This window comes from Miniopterus schreibersii, assembly GCF_964146895.1.
Source record: "Miniopterus schreibersii genome assembly, chromosome: 3".
Taxonomy (NCBI): Eukaryota; Metazoa; Chordata; class Mammalia; order Chiroptera; family Miniopteridae; genus Miniopterus; species Miniopterus schreibersii.
In genome coordinates this window covers 99,846,794-99,858,888 of record NC_138103.1, presented here as the reverse complement: position 1 = coordinate 99,858,888, position 12,095 = coordinate 99,846,794, and the positions used below count along the sequence as shown (strand labels likewise).

At 57.3% G+C, this 12,095-nt stretch overlaps 2 protein-coding genes across 2 annotated transcripts in view; one reads left to right on the top strand and one right to left on the bottom strand.

Annotated features, from left to right (window-relative positions):
* TMEM267 (transmembrane protein 267) overlaps nucleotides 1-12,095 on the top strand; it is a 429,802-nt gene that overhangs the window by 78,724 nt on the left and 338,983 nt on the right. The window lies entirely within an intron of this gene.
* Nucleotides 3,200-12,095, bottom strand: part of NIM1K (NIM1 serine/threonine protein kinase) — a 29,592-nt gene continuing 20,696 nt past the window's right edge. The window contains exons 3-4 of the mRNA XM_081131937.1: nucleotides 6,093-6,361; nucleotides 3,200-4,073 (exon numbers count right to left, since the gene is read on the bottom strand). Of these exons, the coding sequence (XP_080988063.1) occupies nucleotides 3,327-4,073; nucleotides 6,093-6,361 (1,016 nt within the window). The 3' untranslated portion in view covers nucleotides 3,200-3,326. The remainder of the gene's footprint in view (nucleotides 4,074-6,092; nucleotides 6,362-12,095) is intronic.

Genomic DNA, 12,095 nt, shown 5'->3' with positions numbered 1-12,095 from the left:
CAGAGAATAGGAGAGCACTTTCCCTCAGATTCCGGCTAACACCCTCCACTTCAGCCTCACTGTGCTGTGGGATCCCTGCAGAACTCATCTGCTACTCAAAATTTCCCATCCCAGAAGTGCAGAGGGGTTAGGTTCCCATGGGGTCACCATTGACCAGTGGTGGACACTCGCTGGTGGATACAGGCTTTTTCCTTCCATCCCCTGGGCAGACAGTTCTAAGCAGCATCCAGAAGGCCCTGTAGAATCAATGACCAGCTTCCTGTGGCCAATTCAGCAATGCATCTTTACGTTGGCTTTCCTGTTTCTGTGTGCCCTGCACCCTGGAGTCATTTCCCAAAAAAATGACTTGCCTGCAGGCTTTTGTCTCAGGCTCTGCTGTCTTGGAGAATTCAGGCTAAGACAGTTGATACCCAGAATGGTCATAAAGTAGACCCTCAGGGTAGGAGGTTAGAGATGGTTTACTTGTCAGTCATGCAAACATCCCATTGCTGTGTGTAGTCGGCAGAATGATGGGCTGGCCCCCAAAGATGACCATCTCTGGATCCTGAGGATGTTACCCTACATGGTGGTTAAGGTTAAAGACCTTGAGATGGAAGAACTTTCTAGATGGCCTGGATAAGCCCAGCCTAATCACATAGGTCCTTAAAAGCCTTCTGGACTGTGGTCAGAAGTTGCCATGAAGGATGTCAGGGAGATGCCAGCTTTGAGGACAGAGGGAGGGAACCATGAGAGAAGGAATGTGGGACATCTCTAGAAGCAGGAAAAAGCCAGGGGCCTCAGGAAAGGAGCCCAGACAAAACACAACGTTGATTTTAGCGCAATGAGGCCCATGCTGGACTTCTATCACAGAGCTGTGAGATAATAAATCTCTGCTGTTTTACGCCACTAAGACATGATGGTATCAGGGGAACCTAACACATTGTTGGCGAGCAGGGTGCTGGCATGCCCGGCACGCAGGAGCAGCACGGTTATTGCCAAGACGGTCACCTACGGGCAGGGGTGGACCATGAGCACTGGATCATGTGCACTTGTGGTGCTTGGACAGTTTGGGGAGATGATAAAGACTGGGTTGCATTAACTGCTTTGGAAGCTGGGAGGAAAGTAACTCACAGGCTTAAGTCACCTGGTGCTCAAGGATCCTGTGAAAACCGAGGGCCTCTGAGCACAGGCTCAGGAGAGCCCCCTCAGCAGCAGAGGAAATGACCGAGAGGCCAGGATCTGGCTGTGAGGGTGGTCGAGCTGCATGGGAGATAAATACTCAGCCTTGACCGCTCTCCTTTATCGAAGGCAGGGCCTTGCTAGGAAGAGGTGGGAGACCGGGGTCTAAGGAGCAAGAGGGTGGGGAGCCTGAAAATGTTGAACACCGGGGTTCCCCCTCACATGGGTCTCCCTTGCCTGCAGTCCCTGCCGGGGTCTAGGGAGGCAGATGAGAGATGATGCTCCAGGTCCTCTTCTGGTATCTTGGTTACTCTCCGCCGGCCAGGTCCCCCCACACCTGAGCAGAGAAACAGCCTGTGTCTGGGAGGAAGTAGCTCAGACATTGAAGGAGCTGCAGAGCCTGGCAGGTGGGCGCTGTCAGGAAGCCAGGGGGATGTGGGCGAGTGGATGTCAGGGTATCGGGCCGGGGGTGGAGGGTGAGGGACAGATATGGGACAGGAACAAAGGACAGTTTGTTACCACGGGAACATTTAACCATGACTTGGAGTGAAGGGCACCTGAGCTGGTCCTAGCCTACTGCGGGGATGATACTGAGGTTGGAGGCAGCCGAAGGCTCAGATCCCTTGGTGATCAAGTTCTGGGTCATGCTACCCAACCGAGACCAGCTGACGTGCTGGCCAGAGGCGAGGGAAAGTTAGGATGGGATGAGTCCAGTTCTAGCCTCGGGACCAGCTGCAGTGAGGACTGTAGCTTAGTCGTGTTCGCAGTGTGGTCCCTCACTAGCAGCAGCATCATAACCCAGGAATTGTGAGGAATGCAGACTCTTGGGCCCCACCCCAGGCGTGCTGAATCAGAAACTCTGGGGCTGGGGCCTCACGGTCTGTGTGGACAAGCCCTCCAGGTGATTCAGATGGACCAGAACTTGACCACAGGGGTAGCTGCTTCTGATCCCGCTGCATTCAGTCCTTCCAGGTCCCACCCCCTTGGAGGCGCTGACTGCAATGGGTTGGATTTAAGAGGGCGGATCCGAGCAGAGCCGGGTTGGGTGGGGTTGTGTTAACAGCTCCTGTGTGCACCTCAGACCCCTTCAGCCCCACCGCTTCCTCCAGGCACCGAGGAAAAAGCTTGCACCATTTCCACGCAAGCTTGGACGGCTTTGTGCACAACCTACTTGGCCACACCTCGTCTCAGTCCTGGGGTGTGTACCTCTTACTTCCCAGGGCATCTCTGACATGGGGCATGGGGAGCGCTGGGAACCCCTCTGGCACTCACACAGCATAATGTGAGAGTGCGGCCAGGGGACACCCTGGGCTGCTCTGGAGCAGTGGTGCCCAGGAGCTGATGGATAAAGTTTTCCCTCTGTACCCTGGGCAGACACCTGAGGTGTGCTTCCTAAGGCTCCTCAGAGAGGCCTGCAGGTGAGGACCGCTCACCCCTAACTGGCCAACTTGTGTTGGCTTTGCCCGTGACCCCCCGCCCCACTCCTGCTCCCGGGTCAGTTCCCACATACACTGCTCTGCGTGGAGGCCTTGGTCTCAGGCCCCGTCGGGGAGGGACCCAGCCTGCGACCTCTGGCTGCCTGGACGGCTCTGGGTCTGCCTTTGGAGGGTGACTCCTGCCACTCATTCAGATCCCACCCACTCCAAGTGGCCGTCCCCAGTGACCCGACCCAGAGCAGCGAGCCCCTCACTGCACGGCACCCTGCCTGAGTTCTCTGCATAGCACCCACCACTGCTGACAAAGTTTTCTTCGCGGAAATCCTTTTTGTTAGTGCCTTTGCCCGGCACTGGAAGAGCCTGCGTGACACAGGAAGGACCCTGCCGGCTTCGGTTCCTGCTGTTTCCCCGGCACCTTACACAGTGCCTGGCACACAGGAGGCACCCAAGAAACATTTCTTGAATCAAGGGATGAATGCTAGAGTCTGGGAACAAGAGCGGATAGTAAATCAAGCCAGAATCTGAGCTCATACACGTGTGTGTGTGTGTGTGTGTGTGTGTGTGTGTGTGTGCGCGCGCGTGTGTGCTGGGGGTGGGGCAGCGATACCTTAAATTTAAATTTATTTAAAAATTACAAAAAAATGCCCCCTCCGCCAAGCTGACCGTGAAAAAAATTTAACAGCAGCCACGAACGGTGACCCGGGTCAGTGACCAACAACAGTCTGACGCAATTTATAAAATTGAACAAAATTTGGACGTGTGCCTCACGCCCCTGCAGACGCGGGAGCCTTTCCTGAGGTCCGGCTCCTGCGGGCGCGGCCGCGGCGGCCCCGGGGCGGCCTCCAGCGCCCGCCGCTGCGCGCGGTGCAGCAGGATGCGGTAGAGGCCGGTGACGGGGCTGCGGGCGTCGCCGCCGCGGTTGTTGCGCAGGTGCTCCTCCGTGACGCCCAGGCGCGCCAGCGCGCTCCTCACCTCCCTCTCCTCCGCGCCCAGCGCGCCGCCCGCCGACAGGTGCGCGGGGTCCAGCCGGAACGGCTCCAGAGCGGCGGGGTGCGGCACCCCTCGCATCCACTCGTGCTGCATGATGGAGTCGAGCCCGTAGCGCTCGCTGGGCGTGGGCTGGAGCACCCCGCGGATGAGCCGCAGGCAGGGCTCCGACACGTCGGGGGGCACGCTGTACGCGCCCCCGAGGATGCTCTTCTTCAGCTTGGCCACGGTCTCCGCCCGGAAGGGCATGGTGCCCGTCACCATGAAGTACAGCAGCACCCCCAGGGCCCAGATGTCCACGTAGGCGCCCACGTAGTGCTCGTCTCGGAAGAGCTCGGGCGCGGCGTAGGGCGGGGACCCGCAGAAGGTGCTCAGCGTCTCGCCCCGCCGGCTCACCGTGCTGAAGCCCAGGTCGCCCACCTTCACGCACGTGCTGCTGGCGTAGAACACGTTTTCCGCCTTCAGGTCTCGGTGAATGATCTGGTTTTCGTGCTGTGGGAGGAGACAGAGGGGACGCGTCACTCCCGGAGCCGGCGCCCCCGCGCGAGGAAGGCCCCCCCCCCCACGGGCCGCGCGGAGGCGGAGGCCGTCGGTGTCCCGCGGGGTGGAGGGTCGGCGTCTGGCCCACACGTGGCGCCTGCGGAGTCGGGGCCAGAAGTGAGACCCAGACCCGACGGAACCACCGCCCCGAAACCCGACGAGGCGGCAATCCTGCGTTTTGCGGCCGTAGACGGTGTCTTATGGCCCAGCGATCGCTGGCCGAGGAAGGCGCGGCCTCCCCAGCGGTCCCGCGGGCTCCCCCTCTGTTCCGCGGGAGGCGGGGGGGGGGGGGGGCTGCGGGTGCCCAGGTCCCACCAGGGGCGCCCCGCCCCGCCCCGCGCTCCGGACCCCCGACGGTGCAGACGCGCGCAGCCCTCCGCCCCAAGGGCTCCGGGGGACGGTTTCCAGGGCCCTTGGAAACCTCGGGCCGCCGGGGGTAAGAACCCAGGCTTTGGGGGCCCGACGGCCCGGTGAACTGTAGGTTGGACGGTACCAGCCGCGTCGGTTCTCCAGCTTGGAAAACGCGACCCTGGAGGGCGCCTCGCGGGGGCGCTGCGGGAGGGCGGTGCTGGCGCTGGGCAAACACCCTCCGTGAAATTTGGAGCTTTGTCTGGGATTCGTCCCGTGGCGACCAGAGAGCTGGGAGGAGCCTCAGGGCTCGAGCGTGGGGGCCTCCGCCTGCACCCTCTGCTGCTGGATCCCCTTCTGAGCTCTTCCAAGGAGACCTGAAGACCCCTGTCCCAGCTGGTCTCCTGGGCCATGCGGCGGCTTGTTCCTGACCCTGGGAAGGTTCACCACCCTAGGGGCACTTAAATGACAGCTGGGGTACCACAGCCCAACGCCCCCACACACGCTGCGATCAGGCTCTTCTCCCTGGCTGGCTTCTGCTTCCTGCCCCGCGCCCTCCTGACCGCTGTCTTGGGTCCCCCAGGTCACGATTCCCCTGCTGATTATTTGGCCAGGAGGTCACTGATCCCAGGCTTTGATGCACAACATCCGGGCAGAGGAGTGAATTAGAAACAGCCTCTCCACTAGCACAGACCCCAGACAGGCGTCTCTTTCCTGCCCGTTGGACGGCCTGAGACCCGGGTAAAGCGGGCAGCCGGCGGAGTCCTGGAAGCGACTGCTGGGTCTGCAGCCCAGTCCTCCCTTGCCCAGCACCGGCTCTTAGAAGATCTAGGGAGTGTGCTTTGGGAGTCCAGATTTAGCTGAAGAAAGAATCCCAGAGCCCGGCCGGGCGTGGCTCAGCGGTTGAGCGCCGACCTAGGATCCAGGCGATCGGGGTTCGATTCCCGGTCAGGGCACAGGCCCGGGTTGCGGGCTGCAGCCGATCAATGACTCTCTCATCATTGATGTTTCTCTCTCCCTCTCTCTCTCCCTCCTTTCCTCTCTCTGAAATCAATAAAGATCTGTTTGGGGAAAAAAAAAAAAAAAGAATCCTAGAACTAAAGAGTGACACAGTCAAGTCTGAGCGAGAGGCAGCAGGAGTGAAAGGAGCTCAGCAGAGTCGAGGAAGACCGTTGTGAGCTGCTGTGAGACCGAAGAGCGCGTCGGAGAGCCGGGCCTGAGCCGGGCGGGGCGGCGTGGGGAGGATTTGGAATGTGAGACGTGTTCGCAGGGGGGCAGGCACCCTCGACACAGGGTTAGGAAGGCGAGGCCGGGAAACAGCACGGAGCTAGCTCTCTGGCGAGACAGATGCGACCTCGGAGTGGGGGAGTGTCACCGGGCTGCTCAGAGCGACCCCTGCTGACTTCCAGAAGCCAGGAGGCCACCCTGGAACTGGAGACTCCTGGGCGGTGCTTCAGAGGCCAGGAGCGTGAGCACAGCCAGGCTTCTGACTGTCACGGGAGGAACTCCCGTCCGCCCTGTAGGACTGACACCCTCTGGGACACCTGGACGATGGTGGACGGAAGCCCCACGCCCCTCTGTGGGTAGAATGAGGGCAAGACTCTCCTTCCTCCCCCCACTCACCATGTGCTTCACGGCGGACACGATCTGGGAGAAGATGAGCTTGCTTTCGGGCTCCGAGAGCTTCCCTTCGGTGCTGATTTTCCCAAACAGCTCGCCGCCCCCTGCGTACTCCATCACCAAGTGGAGCTTGGACAGGGTCTCCACGACTTCGTAAAGGCGGATGATGTTGGGGTGGTGCAGTTTCTCCATACTGGAGATTTCGCGGGACAGCAGCCTTTGGGTTTTCTGGTCTAACTTGGTCTTGTCCAGGATCTTAATGGCCACCTTTTCTGGAAAGAAAGAAAAAAAGTCAAAGGATGTGGCAGTGTCCAGCCACTCCTCAGCCGCTCACTGCTGCCGCCCTGGTCCAGGGCACCGTCACCTCTTGCCTGGATGACTGATCTCTCCTTTTCTGCCTTTGATCCCTCGCAGTCTAATTTCAACAGAGCAGCCAGGGTGATCCTCTTAAAGCACAAGCCAGATCACGTCGCTTCTCTGCTCCCCCCAAGGCTCTGGTGTCACTCAGAGGAAAAGCCAACGTTCGTGCTATGACATCTTGGTCCCACACGACCAGGTCCCGGCTGCTGTCTGCCCTCATCCCCCTCGGCCGCTCCTCGAGTACACGGGACGCTCCCACCCTGGCGCTCTCAGGCTTGCTGCCCCCTCTCCCGACCACTCTCCCTCACAGGCATCCACGGCCAGGTCCCTTATCGCTCTCTGTCCAATGGTCACCTCCTCGGCAAGGCTGTCCCTGGCCAGCTCGCCTGGCTCGGCCGCGCTCGGTGCTCCTGTCCCCCTTCCTGCCCTGTTTCCTTCTTATCACTACCGAGCACGATGACTGTTTCACTGACTGACTGGTCTGTCTCCCTCCTAGAGCACAAGCTCCACACGCCAGAGACTGTCGTCTCTTCTGTTCCTGCGGCGTCTTCCGTCCCTAGAGGAGGGCCTGTGACCCAGGAGATGCCCGGCGAGTACCCGTGGAAGGAACGATCTTATGCAGCCCGCGCAGGAACGCGGGGGGGGGGCGGCCGCCTCGCGTAGGCGCAGTTTTGTGCGCTGCTTTCTCATTTACTGTCCTGCCTCGCGCGTCTTCCACGTTGCCACACCGTCCTCGCTGTCGAGATTTTGGGTGGCTGTGTGACCCCACGTCCAGCGTGTGCGCTTTCATTCACGTGGCCACTACTATGTTGCTGGATTATATAAGTTACCGCCGGTCCGTTGCACTACGAGTAACACCACAATGAACATTTTTTCGGTTATTGTATTTCTAATATTGGACTTATTTTTAGGATGGAGTCACAGAAGCCACTTACTATTTTTTTTAAAAAGAAAACGTGGTTTTTACTTGCTTTTTAAAAAATATTTTCAAGAGGAAAGAGATCTTTTTTTCCTTCTTTTTTTAAAAAAATCAGTGATCTTCTCTATTAAGCTTCGGTGAAGACTGAGTTAGCTCTCCAGCCCGGCCCGCCTGAGAGATTAGGGCACAGGGAACCTCCCAGAGAGCACTGCCCTGCGTTGCTCCCTCCAGTCTCTCTTCCCACCAATACTAAATTTTCTTGAGAAGCTAGTGTGCCAACTTAACTCACCAAACACTTGTTAAATGCTTATTATTTATAATGCCTGTGGGGGGACTCCAAGGATCAATATGATACAAGGTCTGGCACCAAGGAGCTTGTAACCAGGACACCCAAGACTTTTACCAGACCCTGGATTTGCTAAGCTCCGAGCCTTGGTTTCTCATTCATACTTTCTCTTGGGCTCCGAGATGGCTGTTGGACTCATTACTTCATGACGTCCATGCACCTCCAAGTCTTTACTGTCAAACCCATTTGTTCTGTATACACTACTGACTGCTAATTATCAAAGCTGGAGACCTGGGAGCCTTCCCCAGTTCTGCTTGTCCCTTGTCTCCCCCATTCTCCCTCATCCAGACGACAAGGTTCTCCAGTCTCCTAAAATATTTCTCAGACGCACCGCCTCCTCTCCAACCTCACTGCCATTCCCAAGTTGAGACGGACATCAACATTCACCTGGACCACTGGACTAATATTTTATTCTGACTTCCCTGGCTCCTGTCACACCCCGACCTCCAGTTCACCTTCCTCGCTGAAATCAAAAACTCTTAAATTACTTGTATTAATTGCTTGCTTTAATTTCTTCAATGGCTCCCTGACACCAAAATGACACAGTCCAAATATGCAAGAAGGTCCTCCAGGACCCAGCCCCTGCTGACAGCGCCCACTGCATACCCCACTACCCTGCGTGTGCGTCCCAGGCTCCAGCCTCGGTGAACTGCTTTCAAATCTGCAAATACTCCCCAGACGGGCTCACACCTCCATGCGCTTCACACCCTCTCTCTGCCTGGAATTCCCTCTCCCCTGTGTCCTGTCTAATGTCTCCTCAGACCTCACGATCCAACACAAGCTTTCCTGGTCAACTCACCCTTTCCTGACACCCCGGGGCACAGCTGGGCCCACCCTTTGTGCCTTATTGGGTGACAACACTGATCAATTGTTTCCTGTCTGTCTCCATCACACAGTGTGACCCCCTTGGGCTAGAACTGTATCTCTCCCATCTCTGTAAAGGCCCAGAGCCAAGTGTGGGCACCGAGAGTGTATTATATTAACGGGAGGAGTAGACAAGCTGGTGAGTAACAGGAGGGGAGGGGAGGGGAGGGGAGGGGAGGGGAGGGGAGGGGAGGGGAGGGGAGGGGAGGGGAGGGGAGGGGAGGGGAGGGGAGGGGAGGGGAGGAGAGGAGAGGAGAGGAGAGGAGAGGAGAGGAGAGGAGAGGAGAGGAGAGGAGAGGAGAGGAGAGGAGAGGAGAGGAGAGGAGAGGAGAGGAGAGGAGAGGAGAGGAGAGGAGAGGGCTCCTGAAACATGAGACAAGGAGAGGAAGACGGGAGGAGAGGTCGGGAAGGGCAGCGGGAGGAAAAGGGATGGATACTGCTGCGGCTTTTACTTTTGTTTGTGACAACAGATGGCACATAAAACATTCAGAAGCCCAGTGCGTCATCTCTTTTGAGAAATTTCTAATCGGTCTGCTTTCTAATCACGAGGGCTCCAGCCTGCCCTATCCGCTTGCAAGGCCCCCGGGGGAACCTGAGCTCTTAGCCACAAAAATAAATGCCAGCCAGCAGGGGCCTGTGCCGGAGCCGTTTTTCTAGAGATCAGAGCAGCTGGAGCCTTTTTATTTATTTTATTTATTTTTTAAAATATTTTTTAATTGATTTTTTTAGAGAGATGGGAAGGGAGAGGGGGAGAGAGAGAAAAACGAGCCCACAGCTTGGGCGTGTGCCCCGACCGGGAATCAAACCAGCAACCTTTTGGTGCCCAGCATGAGGCTCAACCAGCTGGGCCAACCGGCCAGGGCGGCTGGTGCCTTTTAAAAACCACTGTCCTGGGAGCTGCCCCTGGCACAGAGACCCTCTGCCTTCCCAGGAAACTGCTCCCTTCTCTTATCCTAGGAAGCCTGTGACAATCCTGAGCAAGCTGGCTTCGTATGGGGACGGCATTGATAGGAGTCGCAATCCGTATGCCCGAATCCGGCTGTGGGAAGGGCACCGACATTCCCAGCCAGGCTTCCTAACACTCACCAGTGACGCCCCTTCCTCTTTTAGAGCTACAGCTTCTCGGGGAATGCTCCCCCTTTCTTTCCACCCGGTCTGCTCAGAGTAGCCAAGTGTCCCCTCTGCATTTCCGAGCCACAGTCTTTCCGTCTGGACTCTGCCGTCCTGCCCGAGCCTGTTTCCCAGCACCTGCGCTGCCGTCTGTCTGCCTCGCCTCACCTGGGCTTGCCCCCGGTGTCCCCTCCTTCCCCCTTTTCAGCTCCTCTCAGCCTCATTTTCCTACCCTTTCCTCCGCTCGGGCTCACTGGGGGGTGCAACCCCAGGAGAGGATGAGGCATGGTGCCAGGACTGGGGTGTTACGGGAGGGCCCGCGAGTCGGGAGACGACCTCGGGATCCCTTTCCCCGTCGCGTTGGTCTGATGTGCCCAGGTGCCTGCGGGTACGTCCTCTGGCCTGTTTGAACTTGCTCGTTGATCCCATTTCCCGGATGCCTGTGCTTCTGACCTTCCTCCCCTTTGGCACCATTGTCCCGTGACCAGAGGATAACTTGTACCTCGGACAATAGAGCAGGTTAGCAGTGAGGATCATGTGCCACCACGGCCACCACAGTGCCCAGCGGCGCCGCAGGAAAGTGCCGTGCTCTCCGAAACTCGAGGGACTAGAATTAACTTAATTTCACGATACAGCGGCAGCCTGCGGAATTCAGGAAGGGGGTCACTGCACAAACACCAGCCGCCGCTTTCCTTCCACCGCACCCTGGAGCCCCTCGGGAATTACACGCCGTCTGTGCTGACTTCCCGCTCCCGGCCGTCTCTACAGCGGACGTGCCTGGTCCTGTGCCTGCCCCTCTTTGCCGCTCTCTGCTCGCCATCCACGACACACTTGTCTGGACCTTGGGCTCTGCTGAGGCTGGGACCCTAAGGGCTGCTGCTGACTCGACACAGGATGCCCTTCACTCCAAGGTGGCCCATCATCGGTTGGCCAGTGAGCAATCATACAGGGGGAGGGGGGGAAAGCAGGTCAATAATAATAGTAATAATAAATAATAGTACCATAATAAATACTTAAATAAATAAGTCATAATACAAGTAAGTATGTGTTTCACATACTCACAGCTCTGAACCTACTTTTGCCCACCCCTGAACTCGTTCGCTCGCTTCAAATCTGAGCTGAAATACAATGAAACACGCCGGTGGGCAGACAAGAAAGCTGAGAGCGTGCGGCTGTGGGAACCACGGCATCATTCTTGGCCACGTGCCTTCTGACAGTGAGGCAGAGAAAGTCCCTCTGCGGAAGAAAGTGTGACGACGGCAGACGTTCGTCACAGGAACTGGCAACGAGAAACCACGTGGCCCTGAGAAAGAGGAGGGGGAGGACGGTGACATCCTGAGGCCTGGCTCCGCTTCCCCGCTGTGGGTCCACAGAGGCCCCCTGAACACAGCCCACCCCCTGCACTGTGAGGTCCTATTCCAGGGACGCGGCGGCTGGGGAAATAAACAAACAAATAAACAAATAATAAAACTGTTAAATTTGTTTGCACTGTATTTATCTTTGCCATTACCTTGTATTCATAGTGCAGGTCATGTTGGGTTTTCACTATTTTAACAATATTAAATTTCATTTTGAAGTAAGTTTAAGGGGAAAAATAGAGCTGTGCCAATGATAGCGAGTATTTATCGAGTGGCTACTATGAGCATGACCTTCATGTATTTTATTTCTAATGTGCTCAACACTTCAAGGAACCATTGTCTCCATCTCACAGCTGTGGTGACCGAGGACCAAAGAAGCTAAGAAATATGCCCAAAGTCAGATCCTAGTAAGTGACGGAACAAGGGTTTGAAACAAGTTTGTCTGCCCCTCAAGTCCATGCTCTGCCCACCTTCCCACCCTGTTTCCTGGGCACTGGACTCTACCGTCTGAACCCAAGCTCGGCAGACAGCTCCGAGCTGGCACCGTCCGGCAGGCGTCACTCAGACGATCGCCTCTGCACGCTCTGCTGGGCCCAACACTGTCGCCTCCCTGAGTTCCTCCCCTGGTTGGCCTTTGTCCAACTTCTCTCCGCTCCCTAGTCATGTCTCTGTCTCCATTTCTGGCCCCACCTCCCCAGGCGTTGATTTTTTTCCCTCATTCTTGCTCTAGATCATTGAAAAGCAACATCCGTCCCAATGAGATCTGAGTTACAGAGCAAGGTCCCCTTTTATGAGCAGAGTAAGCCCTGTTCGCTGGCCACATTTCATAAGGGGGGCGCCTGAGGCTCGCAGGAGGACTCAGCTTATCCAGTTAAGCAGGGCGAGTAGCCGGGATGGGAAGACGTGGGCCCGGACCCTCGGGCTCGGGCAGTGCGGAAGGGGACTCGGGAGTGTGTGTGTATGTGGTGTGCACACGTGGGGGGCGGGTTTCTGTAGGGTCAGACACGGAGATGGGAGGAACGTGGGATTGGAGGGTGGAGAAAGAGAGA